Source organism: Trichosurus vulpecula, chromosome 8 (genome assembly GCF_011100635.1).
Source record: "Trichosurus vulpecula isolate mTriVul1 chromosome 8, mTriVul1.pri, whole genome shotgun sequence".
Taxonomy (NCBI): Eukaryota; Metazoa; Chordata; class Mammalia; order Diprotodontia; family Phalangeridae; genus Trichosurus; species Trichosurus vulpecula.
The window spans coordinates 187,487,431-187,508,886 of record NC_050580.1 but is presented as its reverse complement, the minus strand read 5'-3'; the positions used below and the strand labels follow the sequence as shown (position 1 = coordinate 187,508,886).

General features: G+C 38.0%; 1 protein-coding gene across 1 annotated transcript in view; it reads left to right on the top strand.

The window, feature by feature from the left end:
• Window positions 1-21,456, top strand: part of AQR (aquarius intron-binding spliceosomal factor) — a 114,599-nt gene that overhangs the window by 57,021 nt on the left and 36,122 nt on the right. The window contains exons 18-22 of the mRNA XM_036735557.1: window positions 2,173-2,340; window positions 7,935-8,104; window positions 15,870-16,111; window positions 17,265-17,411; window positions 18,510-18,579. Of these exons, the coding sequence (XP_036591452.1) occupies window positions 2,173-2,340; window positions 7,935-8,104; window positions 15,870-16,111; window positions 17,265-17,411; window positions 18,510-18,579 (797 nt within the window). The remainder of the gene's footprint in view (window positions 1-2,172; window positions 2,341-7,934; window positions 8,105-15,869; window positions 16,112-17,264; window positions 17,412-18,509; window positions 18,580-21,456) is intronic.

Below are 21,456 nucleotides of genomic sequence, written 5' to 3'. Positions count from 1 at the left end.
CTAAGAGCCCACCATTCTGAGCCCAGGGTCATAGGCTTTGGGACCTTCAGCTCTAGATGGAAGTATGGTCTGAAGCCTAGACAGCATAGCATGGAGATGTCTGGCACATGGCCATATAATGTTCAGAAGCCTAGAGGGAGATTCCCAGCCAGTGGGATAAGCCTGCTGTGAGGGATTTATGTTAAGACATGCACAAATGTTAAGCAGGATGACGTTAGGATGAATTAGAATCCATACTTTTTGGAGTTGGAATATCCATATTGATGAGATCACTCCAATGAAGTACTTTAAATTATTTTTTTAGAGGAGGGGAGAGTGTAATGATTTTTTGTATTAGATTGTATTATCAAGTGGATCCAGCATATAGTACTTATGAGTCTGGATGCTTCACAGCACATCATCAGATAGTTTTGTACTTTGTTTTGTCAGTAGGAAATCATGAAAATTGGTGTTTGCATGGGTGTGTGTATGCATGTATTTTCCCCTCCCCCAACCCACAAGTATATAGCTTGTAATGGGGTGTGTGTGTGTGTGTGTGTGTGTGTGTGTGTGTGTGTGACAGAGAGAGCATGTGCACATGAAATAAAGGTATAGGGGTTAGAAGATTTTTATAACAAGGTCTTAAATTTTTTTTTTTAAGAGGATGGGAAGTAGATGTCAACACCTCCACTTTTTAGATGGAGAAATCAATGGACAGAGTGAAATTCCAGAAGGAAGAACTAGGATATTTAAATAGGTTGAAGTTCAAAGAGTTGGCTTAACATAAGGACAAATTTTATAAAGAGAAGTCTTCCAAAACAGGAGTAATCTTGCAGGTTTGTGCCCTTGGTCTCAGAGGTTGTACCTGTTAGATTATTTCATTCTTTGTCTTTGTATCTGTAGCTCATAATAGCACTTAGTAAATGTTGGTTGGTTAATAGATGGATGCTCTACTAGGGACTTCTGGGACAAGTGGAACCCATCATCTTCCTTCTAGTCTTAAGACTTTGTGATACTAATGATGTGGACAGTCACACTACAAGTTAGGAGCAGAACAAGATTCAAAATTCGGGCCCTCATCCCCACTAATTCCTCTTGCTTCATTATAAAGGGAGAGACTTTAAATTCTTTTGAGAAATAAACAATAGTGAAATTAGTTTTGTGGAATGAATTTTGTATTTTTAGCTTTATTCACATTTGACATGCTTCCAGAACAGTACTTTGATTTAAGGTAGTCTTATTTTCACATCCCAGACCGCCATTGTGAGATGCTGCTAACTATAGTCCCAGTTTGCTGTTTTGGTCGAGCTAGCTGAAACTTTGCTATCAAGTTTTTGAGCAAGGAGGGTGATGAAATGTACATACTCATTAGTGCAAAGCTGGCTCATGAGAACAGACCAGGAAAGGAGTGCTGGCAGATGGTCTGACATTACATACTGTGTAATCTAATTTTAGGTTCCCTGTCTTAATAGTGTCCCTTTAATAAAACTGGAGAAACTAGTTGGGTACATTTTATATCATTGATATAAAATCATTGGGAAGCTTTAGATTTAGCATAAAGCACCCTACTTTGTTCTGAGTTTTCAAGTTTTGACATTCACGAACTGAAACCCCCTATCCTTTTCCAAATGCTTGGTATAGATAATATTATCAAGAGTTTGTGTCTGGTGATTTATACTTTAGTAGGTCTTTGAGACAAGTAACATTGATAAAAATACTTCTTCTTTGAAGTGATGCTGATGGATTATCTTCAACTGACAGAATTTCTAAATATTATTTAATCAGTTTGCACACCAGCCATATTTTTGGCCACATAGCAAAATTCTAAATATGGAACACGAACTGATAGTTGGAATGTGACAAAGATCCAGTTTTTGCAGCTGTGACATACATAATCTATCATGTTAACATAGAAATTAGGTTATGGTGCAAAACTTCCTCATTTGTATTCAGAAAAATTTCCATGTTTATTGCAGATAAAAGATGGGAAAGAGCCACATGAAAGTCATCAACTATAGTCATGTTTACTATAGAAGGTACTCTTTAGTACAATGGTTAACTTGTTAGTGACATTTAGCATTAAATGTTTGTACTACCGTACCAGAGAATAAGATTAGTCCACAATTAGACAAAAGATAATAGTGAAAAGTTACATGCTAACTAAATAATTTGAAAATGTCTTCTTTTAACCAGGTTTGCGCAAGCATGATGTTTGCTTTTTAATTACGGTACGACCCACGAAGCCTTATGGCACCAAATTTGACCGGAGGCGACCTTTTGTTGAGCAGACTGGCCTGGTGTATGTCAGAGGCTGTGAAATCCAGGGCATGCTGGATGATAGAGGGCGTGTCATCGAAGATGGTATAATGACATATTCTTACTTTTGGGTGAAGATTTTTGCATGGAAAAAGTGTCCTTGTCTTTTTAACTATATAAAATGAACAAGTTTGATCTTAAAGTCTCTTAAAAATTTTCAGATTGCTTCTCCTCCATCATGTATTTGTCTAGTTGGCTCCATTTTATAGTATACTCATTGAGACACTTCCCAGAGGCGTCAAACTTGTGACCTGTAAAACTCTGAAGTGTGCCCTGAACCAGATTAAAATGTAATTGGGAAATGTTTAACAAAATTTTAAAAACATTTGTGTGTGTATGTATATACACATATGTAATAGAACATAGATAATGTTGGTTTGTGGTTTTCTAAGTCAGTATATGAACCACAGGGATCCATTTCTATTTAAGTTGGACATCACTGCTTTAGATTGTAGCGTGAGTTCCCTGTTATTTTAGAATTGATTCCAAGAGAACTTGTACGCTCTCTAGCCACATGTCCCAATCAGAATTCCTGTTGCAGCTCCTGATCATGCAATCATGGCTTCCCTTGAGCTGTTGACTGTGGCAAGCAATGGTGACTTCTGCCACTACAGCTCAGATAACAATGTATATTGAATAGAGTTTGAAAGACCTTCTCCCATGTATAACACTTGTTAGTTGTAGGCAGGTCATTTAACCTCTCTGAGCCTCAGTTTCTTCATCCGTAAAATGGGAATAATAATACCTATGGTACAGACAGTTCTTGCTTTATGTAAATTCACATTATGTCAAATTCAGCTCTTTGTGGGTGGTAGGACCCTGTGCTGACCTGGGCTCTGGCTCCAGCTTCTGGTGTGTGGAGGAGGCAGCGCTGGTGCACCCCTGCTTAGGGGGTCTTCTGCTTCAGGCGCTGAAATTGTTCTGGCTGGGATTGGGGGCCATCAGACACTGAAGCTGTTCAGGCTACGTGGGGTGGGAGTAGGCGATGAAGCAGCTCCAGCTGTGGGGAGCTGCAAAACCATGGAGGGTTTGGGGTCATGTGGAGGTTTAAGGGGAAGCGGTGGGGCAGGGTGCAGAATGGTCCACTTACATTAAGCTAGAACTGGCTGTACTTAACCTTTAGTGTTGTTGAGGATTATCTGATATAATATATCTAAAATATTTTGCTGTATAAATGTCGGCATTTATTATTTTGTCAGGACCTGTGGTTTCATCAGGTTTCATCAGTAAAGGGGATTTTTGGAGTGGAAACTCCCACTACCTCTGCAAATCAGTACTCTGTATGTAGGGAGTGCCTTTGTCCATATGGCAATATGTTGGAGGCTAGACTCAGACCCAGGTCTTCCTGACTCCATTGACTGGTCACTCTTTCCATCATGCCATGCTGTTTCTAAGCTATAATAGCTATCATTTTATATTTATATTACATATATGATGATATGACGTATATATGTCAGTTATGATACATCATATACTATACTACATTTAATGTTGTGTGATAAAAGCTAATACAAAGTGTAGAGAACCCTGCTTTGAACATGCTTTTGCCTCCCAGTTATGATTTTGTGTTGGTTAGGCTGCTGAGAACTCTGTGATACAGTTGGCCTCCATCGTAGAAGGGCAGTGGGAAATAAGAATTGAGTATGTGGCTAGAATTAGAATCTCCACAATTAAGAGAGTAGAAGATGGAATACTATTGTGCTATAAGAAATGATGAGCAGGCAGACTTCAAAAAAATCTGGAAAGACTTATATGAACTGATGCTGAGTGAAGTGAGCAGAACCAGGAGATCATTGTACACAGTAACAGCCCCACTGTTTGATGACTAACTTTCGTAGACTTGGCTCTTCTCAGTAATGCAAGGATCTAAGACAACTCCAAAAGACTCACGATGGAAAATGCTGTCCACATCCAAAGAAAGATCCACAGATCGAAGCATACTATTTGCTCTCTATTTTTTTGTCGTTGTTTTGTTTCTTCTTTCTCGTGGATCGTCCCATTGGTTCTAATTCTTCTTTACAACATGACTAATGTGAAAAAAGTTTAATATGAATGTATATGTAGATCCTAAATCATTTCATGCTGTCTTGGGAAGGGGGGAAGGGAAGGAGGGAGAGGGAGAAAATTTAATACTCAAAATCTTATAGAAGTGAATGTTGAAAACTAAAAATAAATTTTTTTAAAACAGAGAGTAGAAGAATTGGAAGAATAGGGGAGGGAGGAAGACAAGTTGATAGGAATTATATTTGTGGCTATTAGCCTTTTAACAGCCCCAAGTTTCAGTGTATTTAGAATTTTGTTTCATGTACATGAGGTTTGCCTGTGGAAGTATGTTATAATGAGAGATATAATTTGTATCTAGCCTTTGATGAATAGGAAAAACTGCACATTAAACCCTGAAATCCATTGATTTAGCAAATATTTAGGGACCCATTATGTGTAATATTATAATAAGTGCATGAGAAGATAGAAACAAGTATAGGATCTGTCCCTGGCCCTTCAGAATCTTACAGTCTTGGGAGAGATACTCATCTATAAAGATGTCTGTGATACATGGTATCCTATTAGTGATACCTACCATAAATGCTATGTGAGTTCAGAGGAGGCAGATATCATGTAATACTGGGAGAGACTTCATGGAGAAGGTGGATTTGGGCTGAACTTTGAAGGATAAGGTAGACTTTTGATGAATGAAGTTTAGGAGGAAGAATGGGAGGAAGGTCACAGTTGTCATAGCATTCTTTTTTTCCATTAAAAAATTTATTTATTTATTTAATATTTTAGTTTTCAGCATTGATTTCCACAAGAGTTTGAATTACAAATTTTCTTCGCATTTCTACCCTCCCCCCACTCCAAGATGGCATATATTCTGATTGCCCTGTTCCCCAGTCAACCCTCCCTTCTGTCACACCCCCCCACCCCCCACCCCATCTCCTTTTCCCTTACTTTCTGTTAGAGCAAGATAGATTTCTATGCCCCTTTGCTTGCATATCTTATTTCCTAGTTGCATGCAAAAACTTTTTTTTTGGAACATCTGCTTTTAAAGCTTTGAGCTCCAAATTCTCTCCCCTCTTCCCTCCCCATCCATCCTCCCTAAGAAGGCAAGCAATTCAACATAGGCCACATGTATATCATTATGCAAAACCCTTCCACAGTGCTCATGTTGTTTACTCCTTCCTATCCCATCCCCCTTTATCCAGTTTTCTCCCTTGACCTTGTCCCCTTTTGATTACTTTTGATTACCACATCCCCCTATCTGTCCTTCCTTCTATTGTCCCCCATTTTTCTAATCTCCCTCCTCCTCCTTTCCTGTAGGATAAGATACCCAATTGAGTGTGTATGTTATTCCCTCCTCAGGTCAGTTCTGATGAGAGCAAGATTCACTTATTCCCCCTCACCTGCCTTCTCTTCCCTTCCTACAGAACTGCTTTTTCTTGCCACTTTTATGCAAGATAATTTACCCCATTCTATCTCTCCCTTTCTCCCTCTCTCAATATATTCCTGTCTCATCCCTTAATTTTATTTTATTTTTTTTTATATCATCCCTTCATATTCAATTCACGCTATGCCCTCTGTCTCTCTATGTATGTATATTCCCTTCAGCTACCCTGATATTGAGGTCTCATGAATTATACACATTGTCTTTCCATGTAGGAATGTAAACAAAACAGTTCAACTTTAGTAAGTCCCTTATGATTTCTCTTTCTTGTTTACCTTTCCATGCTTCTTTTGATTGTTGTGTTTGAAAGTCAGATTTTCTATTCAACTTTGGTCTTTTCAGTGAGAAAGCTTGAAAGTCCTCTATTTTATTGAAAATCCATATTTTGCCTTGGAGCATTATACTCAGCTTTGCTGGGTAGGTGATTCTTGATTTTAATCCTAGCTCCATTGACCTCTGGAATATCATGTTCCAAGCCCTTCGATTCCTTAATGTAGAAGCTGCTAGATCTTATGTTATCCTGATTGTTTTTCCACAATACTCAAATTTTCTTTCTGGCTGCTTGTAGTATTTTCTCCTTGACCTGGGAGCTCTGGAGTTTGGCAACAATATTCCTAGGAGTTTTCTTTTTGGGATCTTTTTCAGGAGGCAATCTGTGGATTCTTTCAATTTCTATTTTACCCTCTGGCTCTAGAATATCAGGGCAGTTCTCCTTGATAATTTCTTGAAAGATGATATCTAGGCTCTTTTTTTGATCGTGGCTTTCAGGTAGTCTAATAATTTCTAAATTCTCTCTCCTGGATCTATTTTCTAGGTCAGTGTTTTTTCCAGTGAAATAGTTCACATCGTCTTCCATTTTTTCATTCCTTTGGCTCTGTTTTATAATATCTTGATTTCTCCTAAAGTCACTAGCTTCTACTTGCTCCAATCTAATTTTTAAGGTAGTATTTTCTTCAGTGGTCTTTTGGACCTCCTTTTCCATTTGGGTAATTCTGCCTTTCAAGGCATTCTTCTCATTGGCTTTTTGGAGCTCTTTTGACATTTGAGTTAGTCTATTTTTTAAGGTGTTATTTTCTTCAGTATTTTTTTGGGTCTCCTTTGGCAAGTTGATTGACTTGTTTTTCATGGTTTTCTCACATCACTCTCATTTCTCTTCCCATTTTTTCCTCTACTTCTCTAACCTGCTTTTCCAACTCCTTTTTGAGCTCTTCCATGGCCTGAGACCAGTCATGTTTTTCTTGGAGGCTTTTGATGTAGGCTCTTTGACTTTGTTGACTTCTTCTGGCTATATGTTTTGGTCTTCTTGTCACCAAAGAAAGATTCTAAAGACTGAGACTGAATCTGAGTCTGTTTTTGCTGCCTGGCCGCGTTCCCAGCCAACTTACTTGACCCTTGAGTTTTTCAGCAGGGTATGACTGCTTATAGAGTAGAGGGTACTTTGTCCCGAGCTTGAGGGGTTCCACTGTTATTTTCAGAGCTATTTCTACACAGCAAGCTCTGCCACACCATTGTACTTCCTCCCCCAAGAACCACCAACCCAGACTGTGACTCAGATCTAAGCAGGCTCTGTACTCCAGCTCTGATCCGCCACTTAATTCCTCCTACCAGGTGGGCCTGGGGCTGAAAGCAACTGCAGCTGTAGCTCTGGAAGCAGCCTCAGAGCTGCACCTCCCCCGCTGTCCCTGGGGTGTGGTGGCTGAACAGTGAACTCTTCACTCTGTCCCCTGCAGCTTTTCCCACTAACCTTCTCTGTTGTCTTTGGTGTTTGTGAGTTGAAAAGTCTGGTAACTGCCACAGCTCACTGATTCAGGGTGCTATGGCCTATTCTGCCAGGCTACTGGTCTGGTTGGTGCGGGCATGGCCCACTCTGGGCTCTGCTCTGCTCCCAGCATGGTGCGATAGACCTTACCCAGCAACCATCCAGGCTGTCCTGGGCTGGAGTCCTGCTTCCGTCTGCTATTTGTGGGTTCTGCAGTTGTAGAATTTGTTCAGAGCCATTTTTATAGGTGTTTGGAGAGTCCTGGGGGAGAGCTTTAGGCAAGTCCCTGCTTTCAACCCACCATCTTGGCTCCGGACTGCCCTCCCCCCTGCCCTATCATAGCATTCTTGAACGTAATTATTTTTATTTTAGATACTAAGTGCTTTTTAGGACCCTTTTAAACATATCTTTTTAATTTGGTTTATTTTTCAATGTGTGTAGGGCCTGAACCTAAACCTCGACTAAGAGGAGATTCAAGAACTTACAGAGTGTTTCTTGATCCAAACCAGTATCAGCAAGATATGACCAATACTATCCAGAATGGAGGGGAAGATGTGTATGAGACTTTTAACATCATCATGAGGAGAAAACCAAAGGAAAACAACTTTAAGGTATGCAACATGATAACTTAACGAGGGACTCTAGGACTTAACATGGAAAACAAGGTTTACAATAGCTTTTATACAATATCAAGTGGTAAGATGGATGTAAGAAATATAAGATAGTTTTCTGACAAGTGAAAATGGTTGGTGAAAGAAACCTCTTTACTTAATACAAAGCTTTACTTTAAATGCTTAGTGCATAACTTAAAATGGAGAAATCAAAATCTTTGTTCTTTGAAGACTTTTTTTTCAGTTCTTTTTTATTTTATTTTTTTTTTAAATTTATTTAATATATTTAGTTTTAATATATTTAGCATTGATGTTTACAAAAGTTTGAATTACAAATTTTTTCCCCATTTCTACCCTCCCCCCGCTCCAAGATGGCGTATATTCTGGTTGCCCCGTTCCCCAATCAGCCCTCCCATCTGTCACCCCACTCCCCTCCCATCCCCCTTTCCCTTCTTCTCTTGTAGGGCAATATAAATTTCTGTGCCTCATTGCCTGTGTATATCTTATTTCCTAGTTGCATGAAAAAACTTTTTTTTATTGTTGTTGTTTTTTGAACGTCTGTTTTTAAAACTTTGAATTCCAAATTCTCTCCCCTCTTCCCTCCCCACCCACCCTCCCTAAGAAGGCAAACAATTCAACATAGTCCACATTCGTATCATTATGTAAAACCCTTCCACAATACTCATGTTGTGAAAGATTAACTATGTTTTGCTCCTTCCTAACCTATCCCCTTTATTGAATTTTCTCCCTTGACCCTGTCCCTTTTCGAAAATGTTTGTTTTTGATTGCCTCCTCCCCCTGTCTGCCCTCCCTTCTATCATCCCCCCTTTTTTGTCTTCTTCCTCCTTCTTTCCTGTGGGGTAAGATACCCAATTGAGTGTGTATGGTATTCCCTCCTCAGGTCAAATCCGATGAAAGCAAGATTTACTCATTCCCCTTCACCTGCCTCCTCTTCCCTTCCTACAGAACCACTTTCTCTTGCCACTTTTATGCGAGATAATTTACCCCATTCTATCTTTCCCTTTTTCCCTCTCTCAATATATTCCTCTCTTATCCCTTAAATTGATTTTATTTTTTTAGATATCATCCCTTCATATTCAACTCACCCTGTGCCCTTTGTGTGTATGTGTATATATATGTATATATACACATATATATATGCATTATATATATCTACATATATACATACATAGACACACATGTATGTATATATATATGTATACACATATATATGCATATTCCTTTCAGCTACTATGATATTGAGGTCTCAGAATCATACACATCATCTTTCTACATAGGAATGTAAACAAAACAGTTCAACTTTAGTAAGTCCCTTATGATTTCTCTTTCTTGTTTACCTTTTCATGCTTCTCTTGATTCTTGTGTTTGAAAGTCAAATTTTCTATTCAGCTCTGGTCTTTTCACTGAGAAAGCTTGAAAGTCCTCAATTTTATTGAAAGTCCATATTTTGCCTTGGAGCATGATACTCAGTTTTGCTGGGTAGGTGATTCTTGGTTTTAATCCTAGCTCCATTGACCTCCAGAATATCATATTCCAAGCCCTTCAGTCCCTTAATGTGGAAGCTGCCAGATCCTGTGTTATCCTGATTGTTTTTCCACAATATTCAAATTGTTTCTTTCTGGCTGCTTGCAGTATTTTCTCCTTGATCTGGGAGCCCTGGAATTTGGTGACAATATTCCTAGGAGTTTTCTTTTTGGGATCTATTTGAGGAGGTGATCTGTGGATTCTTTCAATTTCTGTTTTACCCTCTGGCTCTAGAATATCAGGGCAATTCTTGATAATTTCTTGAAAGATGATTTCTAGGCTCTTTTTTTGATCATGGCTTTCAGGTAGTCCAATAATTTTTAAATTATCTCTCCTGGATCTATTTTCCAGGTCAGTGGTTTTTCCAATGAGATATTTCACATTATCTTCCATTTTTTCATTCCTTTGGTTCTGCTTTATAATATCTTGATTTCTCATCAAGTCACTAGCTTCCACTTGCTCCAATCTCATTTTTAAGGTAGTATTTTCTTCAGTGGTCTTTTGGACCTTTTCCATTTGTCTAATTCTGCCTTTCAAGGCATTCTTCTCCTCATTGGCTTTTTGGAGCTCTTTTGACATTTGAGTTAGTCTATTTTTTAAAGTGTTGTTTTCTTCAGTATTTTTTTCAGTATTTTTTTGGGTCTCCTTTAGCAAGTCATTGACTTGTTTTTCATGGTTTTCTTGCTTCATTCTCATTTCTCTTCCCAATTTTTCCTCTACTCCTCTAACTTGCTTTTCCAACTCCTTTTTGAGCTCTTCCATGGTCTGAGACCAGTTCATGTTTTTCTTGGAGGCTTTTGATGTAGGCTCTTGGACTTTGTTGACTTCTTCTGTCTGTATGTTTGGGTCTTCTTTGTCACCAAAGAAGGATTCCAAAGTCTGAGACTGAATCTGGGTGTGTTTTTGCTGCCTGGCCATGTCCCCAGCCAACTTACTTGACCCTTGAGTTTTTCATCGGGGTATGACTTCTTGTAGAGCAAAGAGTACTTTGTTCCAAGCTTGAGGGGATGCGCCTGATTTCAGAGCTATTTCTATACAGCCAGCTCTGCCACACCAGCACTCCTCCTTCCTCAAGAACCACCAAGCGGGACCTGAAGCAAATCTTCAGTAGGCTCTGCACTCCTGCTCTGATCCGTCACTTAATTCCTCCCACCATGTGGGCCTGGGGCTGGAAGTAACTGCAGCTGTACTTCTGTAGCTTCACCTCCCCCGCTGCCCCTGGGGCAGTGGCTGAACTGTGAACTCTGTCCCCCGGCAGCTTTTCCCACTAACTTCTCTGTTGTCTTTGGTGTTTGTGAGTTGAGAAGTCTGGTAACTGCCACAGCTCACTGATTCAGGGTGGTAGGGCCTGTCCTGCCCGGCTCCTAGTCTGGTTGGTCCTGCTGCCTCCCACGCTGAGCTCTGCTCCCCTCCACTCCGTGCGTGATAGACCTCATCCAGTAACCATCCAGGCTGTCCTGGGCTGGGTCCCTGCTTCTCTCCGCTATTTTGTGGGTTCTGCAGTTGTAGAATTTGTTCAGAGCCATTTTTTATAGGTTTTTGGAGGGACGTGGTGGGGAGCTCATGCAAGTCCCTGCTTTTCAGCTGCCGTCTTCCTTTGAAGACTCTTGTGAGTGAGTTTGGTAACCTTCAAATGTAAACTGCTTAATTTTTTCAAAAGTCAAGAGAGCCCTACTGAAGGTATAGCTTTTTCCTTTTTCAGAACCATTCACTCAGCCAATACCTTGCATTAGGGTAGAAGAATTTTTTTTTATTAAAATTTGTCGTTCAGGCAGCATTTTCCAGGTGTCCTCTAGTTTGTCGTGTATTGCCATGATCTGTGTGACGCAGTTTGTTAAAAAACTTTCTTAGGGGCAGCTAGGTGGTGCAGTGAGTAGAGCACTGGCCCTGGAGTCAGGAGGACCTGGATTCAAATTTGGCCTCAGACACTTGACATACTAGCTGTGTGACCTTGGGCAAGTCACTTAACCCCTATTGCCTTGCCTTCTCCCCTTAAAAAAAAATAAGAAAATAATTAAAAAAATTTTTTTCTTAACTTATGGATTCAGAGTTTAATCTCTAAACCGACTCTATTGATACATCTTTTCTTTTTCCTCCCTCCAGAATAGTATCTCTACATTTTATGACCTGATAGAGATTGGTTCCCTTGTTGGAACTAATAAGGTCATGGCCGTAAGCTTCATTCCTATTTGAGCCAGATAGTGTTATGAGATTTAGAGGATAGAAGAGACCTTTGAGATAACTTAGTCAATCTCCCTCCATTTTCAAGCTTGAAGACATTCAGGGACTCACCCAAGGTCAAATAGATCACAGAATATAAAGAGGAAGGGATCTCAGAGGTCATCAAGCCCTACTTATGAGGAAGAATCCCATCTGTAATATCCCAGACAAATGGTTACCCAACTGCTAATGAGCCCAAGGACCCACCAGCTTTCCAGACAGCCCATTTCACTTTGAGGTAGTGTTAATTCTTAGAAAGTTTTTCCTTATATCAAGTCTAACTCTCCTCTTCAAATGTTGCCTGTTCTTTTAAGTTATTCTGCTTCTTTCCTACAATTTCACAATCCTTAAATTTTCAGAGGCAATTTCAAAAAGGAGATTGGAATATAGAAGAAAGACACACAAAGAAGAAAGGGCAGTAGGAACAATAAACTTAGATCCTTATAAGACCATGGTTGACTAGCAACCCAACTAGAACAGCAGCTGAAAGTACGTACAAATTATGATCAAGATCAGCATATGGTAGGATCTGGTGAATGAAAAGCTAGCGCATTGAGAATGAAAAGGCTAGATTTTTTTTTTTATCTTCTGACTCTGTTGATCTACCTACCAGGGATATTGAAAATATTCAGAATTATATGACTCTTAGCTCTTCAAAGAATAGTAGTTGTTATTATAAAATCAAGTTTATCGAAATAAAACTTAAGAAAAATAATATCTTCCCTTGGGAAAAGAGGATGAATTTTCAGAAAAGATTATTGTGCTGTGCATGGGTAGTCACTTCATTGGAGTCTGATTTTTGTAAAGTAAACTTTTTCTCACAGGGATATGTTTTTGTTTACTTGAAATCTTAGAATCACTGGAAGATGGTGCTGACATTGCAGTCATTGAAGGGTAGAAGGGTTATTTATTTATGGCAGGCATGTCGTCTTCCATGCTGGGAATGCCCATGAACTGACCAGTTATATTGAGCTTGATAACAGAGTCTCTGTTCTTTTACAGAGAATCTTTATTTGCTATTGGGAGCTTTGCTTTCTCATCCCTATGGTTTCTCCTTTGAATTTCAACTTCTGGTTCTGTTGACAATCTTGCTGAGATTGAGCATAGTGAAATAAATACTTATGTCCACCAGGCTCTTACCAGCCCGAATTATGTATAATAAATACAGTTCTGTAATGAAGGTTTAAAAATTTAAACACATTCTTTTTCGGTGTCTTATATATCATTCATGTTAAATCCTAGATAATAATCTAAAGTGTAATCTTAAATTAGTGAGCTATAGTACTTTAGTAATTAAGCACTGAAGTATGCTTAGAACCTGTAGTTGGAAGGAGACTGATACCTGTGTTAAAATACTCTTTTACTATACAATAACTGTGTTTCATGAGAAATAATTTAAAGTATAACGTATCTGAATTGTGTAACCATGAACTATTTGGGGGTGGGGTATTGCTTTGTGTTCTTGGTAGATTTTGTGTATAAGGAGAATTCATCAGCATGACTTGGATTTTTGACTTCCATTTTGGAAAAAGAGGGTGAAGGGTGCAGAGAGTTTGGATAAATGAGTTTCACAAATTTCCAGAATCTTTATTTTTGGCAAGGACTTCATTCTCCTTCCCTACATAACCTTTTTATAACCTTTTTGTTTTTAACAACATGGGATGCTAAAGTTATATGAATATAATTCTGTAATTTACTTTGTGATTTTGTAGTTGTGGATATGAAAAATTGCTGTTTTCCAGTGTTTGTGATTGCTTTAAATTCAAAGGCTTCATATATTTCCATTGTAGCTAAATAACCACAGAATATTGTATTTTTCCTGGTTTATCTTTAAAATCTTTAGTCCTTTGGCACCTAGAACCTATTTTTCAAATTTATTTTTTTTTCATAATGTTAAAGCAACAGCTTAGGGCTATTCCTGTTCTATATTGTAATTAGTTATGAGGCTCCTGAGAATTAAGGTCACTTCCTGTAATTGAAATTATTATCTCTCTAGAAGAGCAGAGTGCTTTGCCCTCCTTCCTTCTCAAGCTGTATCATCAGTCATTAGCTAAGGGATTCGAATTGTCCCTTTTTCTCTTTTTGAAATAAATAGCAAAAAGTTGAACCTTACCCATTTTTTTATTGCTGGGAAAGCCACATTCTCTTCTCTCCACAATTTGATTCCAATTAAATCTATATGCAATAGAGGGCAGTAATACTAAGTTAAAATTTGGTTTTCACAGTGCCTTAGTTCTGGTATGTAGAATATAACTGAGCTGGAAAGTTAAAAATAAGGAAAAAGAGAATATCATCTAAATGGAACTAAAGAAAACACTTTAGACAGTCAGTGTGGTGACAATGGAAAGGGTCCTGAATTTGGAGTCTGTCCCCTGAGTTTGAATCCTTGCTTTGACAAATGCCAACTTTGTGGCCTTAGGAAAGTCGCTTCTCTGGTCCTCACTTTCATTCTCTTTAACTTGAGAGGGTGGTAATAGATGAATAGATACATAAAACTTATCAAAAGGTCAAATTAAATTGATAATTGACTGGCTTAACTGGTTTACACAGAGCCCCACAGCACCCGAGCTCTAAAATAACCCCTATTTAAGGCATATATTCTAGGTGTAGAGGAATGGAAGGTCGTGCTAATGAAGATTTCTTTTTTACTACTTATTCTGCAGTATTAATTGGTTAAACTGCCTCCTGAGTCTAAGGGTCTAGTTGAATTGTTTCCGTCTCTTTCATATTTAAAACTGGAAGAGCCCTTAGGAAATACCTAGTCCAGTCCTCTTATTTTACAGATAAGGAAGTATGGGCCAAAGAAGTTAAGTGATTTGTCCAAGGTCACACAGGTAGAATAAATAAAAGAGCTGGACTTATGTTCTAGTACTGTTTCCACCATATCCTGCCTGTGTCCCCAGCTCTAACATTTTATAATTCTATAATCTAGAATCATCAAATGATAGAGAAAATATCTAGTCTAGCCTGATTTTACATATGAGGAAATGGCAGCCCGGGTCTTTTGGATTGGTATGTGTGTTCCCAAACTAAGGGACCCAGCAATTATGTTCCCCATTGAGCTTGACAAGTCAGATCCGTTATTATTAGGTTGTGTACTAGTAGATTCCATTTGGCCAGTTTAGTTTTCTTATTATTTATACCATTTTATTTCAAATGGCCTTCATTGCAAAATTATAGTGGACTTTGGTTGTCATGATGAAAGTAACCCCTTATTCTTTGGAATGATTGTTGAATCTTGTTTAACAGTAGAAGAAATTCAGTCAAAATTTAGAACAAAAATAACATTCTGTATTCTAGTTCTGAGTTTGAGTGTCTTAAGCTGCCAGCATTTGGAAGGAGAAAGAACGTTATTATTATTTTAAATATTTTTCTTTTGTATGGTATCATAGCATAAATGTGGTTGGTTGTAGACTGCACATCGTCTTGTCAGTTTAAAAGAAATTTGTTATTAGTAATTGCTAATTGCTTTTATCCTTCTATGAGTTTCTGCATTAACTATTATTACAGTTCACTCTGTTGACCTCTGGCAATTTCGAGTTTATTAGGTTATATGATATTTCTCTGTAATTCTGATTATTTTTGTAATTTTTTTTCTAGGGTGGGAGATAAAGTTTAAAGAGTTACAAAGTGGAAGCTTTTTCTTTATAGACTCTTTCTATGATGTTTACTTGTTGCTATGCAGACCCTGAGTCAGATTACTCTACTTTCCATTAGGAACCAAGTGCTAAACTCATTTGTGTCATTATGTCTAAATGACCTCCTAATGGATAAACTGTTCTAGTTAAGTTTGATCTTTTGTTTAATTCAGTCTTTGGTATCAGTAGAAAATATAGCTGCTGATTCAGTCTAGCCAAGCACCTGTCAGCAGAAAATAACTTCTTGCCCTGAAACACTCTGGAATGCTGGATTAGTTTAGAGAGCCAGTTATTCATGCCAGTGAAACTCAGATGTTTGAGATGTCACGTTAACACAATCATTTTGTTCTGTTGCTTGACAGGCTGTATTAGAGACCATTCGAAACCTGATGAATACAGATTGTGTGGTACCTGACTGGCTACATGACATCATCCTAGGATATGGAGACCCAAGTAGTGCCCATTACTCAAAAATGCCTAATCAGATTTCCTGTCTTGACTTCAATGATACTTTTCTTTCCATTGATCACTTAAAAGCCAGTTTTCCTGGTTATAATGTCAAAGTTACTGTGGATAACCCAGCCCTACAGGTCCCCCCTTTCAGGTAAGGTCAGAGATTAATACACTGAATTTTAGAAATCGATTTCTTGCCATTCTGTAGTCAGCCTGAGGAAGGAAGTTGAAATTATTGGCTCAAGTAAAATTTGGGTATCATGGCAGGATTTTATTTGAGTTTTGTGTTCCCTCTTAGCCATGTGTTGAGTACTCATGGTTATAAATTTGTTTAGTTGAGTCTATTACATGGAAAACCTTATTGCAGTACAAGTGTTATTTGAAAACTACAAGAAAAGCTATCTAATATAGTACCATAGACTCTGCCAATGTTTGTTGCCTGAGTGCTACTATGTTAATAGCTTTTTACTGAAGTGTATTCCAAGTATGCCATTATTCCAATAAAGTAACATATCATATGCTATAAAAATGATTTTCAACCATTGGATTATCTTTCCCCCAAAGTAGGCAATGATTTTGGGATCTTTTTTTAAAGAGAAAATTCTGGCCTTTTACTCTGGTTTTCTTTCATAAATTGCAAAACCCTTACTTTCTAGTATGATTTAATATTAAATAAATACATTTTACTATGACCTTAGAAGATTCTTTGATTTTTATCAGCATGAATACTCCCACTAATGAAGACCGTGGTCACATTACCCCTTTTATCCTTTGTTGATTCTAGTTTTTCTTCAGACTGACTACAGAGAATTTATCCAACTTGCCTGAGACTTTTCTGTTATTCACTTGGTATCTCAGGCCATCTCTTTGTTATATCTCATTCTTTCTATAGTCATGTAGCAAGAATGGCACATTTAGCCCCTCTGGACGTCAGTTTTGTTATCAACAAAATGAGGGGGAGAAAACAAAATGAACTCCAAGACCCCTTTTGATTCTAAATCCTATTGACCCTATTAACCAAATTTATTAATTTAAAAAGTTGGACAGTCTCAAACTCAAGGGGGTGGTGGTAAAAGAAAGTGCCCAGTTGATTGTGATTGACTCCTTGTCTTCCTTTGATTTGAACTCTGGAAAGATGTTCATCGTTAAAAGTAGAGCCAATGCTATAGGTAAGACAGCTTAGGGCCATAGATTTATGCCACTTTCTCTTTTGGAAAATTAGGGCCTATGACATTCAGCTAGGATATAAAATAGATTTAGATAATTTGAGTTTTCAAGAAGTAATTAAATTTTGTGTCTTATAGGATAACTTTCCCAGTAAGAAATGGGAAAGGGAAGAAACGGAAAGAAGCTGATGGAGAAGGCAAAAACATTGAAGAAGCTGAAACTTTAATTGTTGAACCTCATGTTATTCCTAATAGAGGTCCTTATCCTTATAATAAACCCAAACGGTAACATCTCTTTATGCAATTATAGCTATGTAATAACACGTTATATACACACTATGTATACATATGTCCACTACACTCTGGATTGGGTACAAATCACCTTAACTTGATTCTTAGCACTTGGGTGATCATTATGCTTACTAATTCAGCAATGTGTTAAATTCTTTAGGTTAACAGGCTCTTCTGAAAGCCCTAGTAAAAGCTTATGTATATTAAGGTATCTGGCATCCTTGGCCTCTCTTTTAGATGTGGGAGCCAGAAGAATACCTCAAGACTTTTTTTTTTTTTTGGCATTCTACAGTTAAGACATTTCAAAAGGAAACACTTGGAGTTATGGAGAGAAAAAACAGCGTTTAGTTTGTTTTAGTTTTAGAGGCAACATGGTGCAATAGAAGAAAATCTATATTTGAAATTAGAAAAGCTGAATTCATATCTTGGCCTGGTGTGAGATCCTTTGTGATTTTGGGCAAGTCAGTTAAAATCTTGGTGCTAGAGTTTCCTCATCTGTAAAATGAGGGGGTTGGACCAGATAGTTTCTAAAGGTTCCTTTCAGCCCTAAATTAATGATCCCATGAACACATACATCTTGCCTAGTCTAATGTATTCCCATATCACATAAACAGCAGAAGTACCTGTGCTTGCATGCTATTATTATTAATTTCGCACTGTTTTATTACTTGTTTAACCTAATTTGTGTCATACTGTATTCCCTGGTTGGGAGCTGGGGCTCAGTTCCTTCTGTTGGGGTCGAGGTGTGATTGAGGAACTCAGTGCTATGGCAGATGCACCATAATCAGTACTGGAGGGGATTTCTTCTTTCATTTTCCCTAAGAATCTCCCAAGATAATATAACAGTATAGGTCATTATCCCCAGAAGATGTAGTCAGCTCTACTTGGCCTTTGGGGTGGGGCGTGGTAACACGCAGGGACTTTTGAAACGATTAAGGAAGAAGGTCCTTTCCCTTTTGGTCCAGATTTCCATTGTGATAATTAATATAGCTCACATTCATCAAGTGTTTTGCATATTGTTTCATCTGTCTTTGCCTATGAGGTCATTTATCCATATTTTCTGTCAGTTTTAATCTGCTCTTTTGTTTACAGCAACACTATTCAGTTTACACCTACTCAAATAGAAGCTATCCGCGCTGGGATGCAGCCTGGATTGACTATGGTAAGAGAGTTACTGTTTTAAGAATTTTCTTATATTGATCAAAAAAAAGTAAATACTCTATTAAAATGATGGATATTTTTGTTTTTACATCAACTTAGTTTCCCAGTATTTTGTTCTTCTTACCCTTACCCAAAGAGCCAGCCTTTATAACAAAGAATTTTAAAAGGATTGAAAAGCAGTTGAATAAAAGTAACCAACATCACAACTAAGTGTGGCAGTTGATAGAGTGCCCCACCCCTGTAATCTTCCATTTTGCATAAAAGAGAAGGAAGTGCATTCTTAGTCCTCTCCTTTGGGACCATTCTCGGTCAATATAATTATATAGCATTCAGTTTCAGTTTCTTTTTTGTTCTTTCACTTGTTGTCATTGTGTATGTTTCCTTGGTTTTGCATACTTCGCTTTTTCTCAGTTCATATAAGTTTTATTGTTGTTGTTCAGTCGTGTCTGATTCTTTGTGACCTGGTGGGCCATACTGCCCTTGGGATTTTCTTGGCAGAGATACTGGAGTGTTTTGCCATTTCTTTCTCCAGTGGGTTAAGGCAAACAGGTTAAAGTGACTTGCCCAGGGTGACACAGCAAGTAAGTGCCTAGGGCCGGATTCGAACTCAGGTCTTTCTGACTCTAGGTCCAGTGCTCTATCCATTGAGCCATCTAGCTGCCTCCTGTTTCTTACAGTGCAGCAATAGTCCTTTGTGTTTTTGTACCACAGTTTGCTTCTCCATTGCTCTGTTGATGCCCATCCACTTTGTTTTCAATTCTTTGTTACTATAAAAAAGAAGTAGCACTTCATTGGGTTTGAAGAACATTCAGCTCTTATCTTGATCAAGAATCAAGTCTTTTCATTTTAAAACTGAGAAAACTGAGACTCGGGAGCTAAGTGACTGGTGTAGGCCCACACAGCTGTGAAGTAGCAGAGTTGGGATGCAGGCCCAGATCTTCTTACTCTAGGTCCATTGTTTTTTTCTTAGCCACTACATTAGTTCATAGTGGGTACTTAAAGTAGTTACAACATCCTGTGCATTTGTTAGACCTTTGCGACATTCTTAGCTACTCATTTCCAGATGAAAAATTCAGTTTTAAATATGTCTTGAGTATTAGTCATGTGCACTGCTTTCCACAAAGTCCTTTTCAAATTCCTGATCATTGTGGAGGTGACCCTTGATTCTCAAAGGCCATGTTAATGCTAATAGTGCAAGCTCTTGGCATGGTGTACCATTATGAAAATGCTTTGACTACTTTCTTAGTTTCATTGATAGGCAGACCATTTGTTGACTAATTCTTTGGCCATAACCACTGATGAAAACAAAGACCAATACAAAATGAATGTTAGCATTGTGTGGTACTCCCAGTTAAAAATTATTGATGTTCTTTCTTTTACTGAGTTATCTCCAGATAGGCCCCCCTCTTCTCTCCTCCCTATAGAGAACTCTTCTTTACAACAAAGAAAGTAGTTAAAGAGGTCCAGCCAACACTTCAAATGTCTCTGACAACATTCTGTACTTCTGGGGTCCCCATCTCACTACTGAGAGTCAGGAAGTATGTTTTCTTATCTTTCTCTTGGGCCATGATATGTCACTGACTTCAGTCTGCATTCAGATTTTAGAGTTGTTTTCTTTACATTGTAGTCATTATGTATGTTGTTCTCCTGACTATGATTTCTTCCATCTATAGTGGATGATACAAGTCTGTTTCCCTGAATTCCTTGTACAACACCACAGTATCCTGTTGTATTTAGATGCCCTTGTTTATTCAGTAATTTTCCCAATCGATGGGTACTCACTTTGTTTACAGTTTTGTGTTGATGTAATCTCTTTCTGTTTCTGAAGTGATGGAGGATGAATAATGGAAAATGGAGAAGAGGATGCTGAGAATCACAGTTTCTAGACTGTCTACAAGTAATATTAACTGTCATTAGTAAAAATGTATGATCTATGTCGTGTATATACTACTGCAAGGCTGCATCATATCAGTTTTGATGTTTTTGCTATAAATAAAACCTGAATTCAAAAGGGAAATTATAGATAAATGAAATGATAGCATAAGGTTTTCCTTGGAGTTTCAAGTAAAAGAAGTAGCAGAATTATTTTTATCATATCTTACAGGCTACCTGGAAACAGTATGACTATATATCGTGAATACAACATATACTGGACAGAGTGAGCACTAGATAAGTTTTAAAAAAGTGAATCAGATGTATTCTAATGGGAACTGACTACTTACTCATGCCACGTCTAGATGAGGCCCTGATACTTTCCAGCTTGTGTTCTCCCCACTTTCATTAATTACTTACCCATCTTCCATAAAAGTTTAGCTCTTTGAAAGTAATTGCTTAACAAATGCTCATTGAATTGAGTTGAATGTAGTAGTCATTTCTGCGTCAGCATTCTATGGACTATCAGCTCACAATTTGTTAAAGCAGAGAACAAAATCAATACCAAACTAGAAGGAGTAAAAATGAGATGGAGATACAGCATTCAATTGAGACATTTCCCACTTCTTTTAACAAACTGTTGGTTTCAAAAAATGAGAAATAGATAATTGAAAATCCCAAGCCAGTTTAATCAACTTAATTCAATTACCACAAGACGAAAAGATGATAAAGACTGCCTTAGCTTGCTAACACTTGATCTCCTTTCTAGGTGGAAAGTTAGCAGCTAAGTTTAGAAACACTGGCTTAAAATACCCATTGATTTATAAAACCTTTGGAAGTAGGATAGTAGAAGGTTACAATCAGTATTTGCTCACAAAGCAGGAAGAAGCAATGGAGAGAAAACAAGTTTCGTAGAAAGCTTGACAAGAGACCCAGTCAAGTCAGATCATCTTGTGAGCACTTAAGGATGAGACTGGAAGGAAAACAACAATAGATAAAATGAATA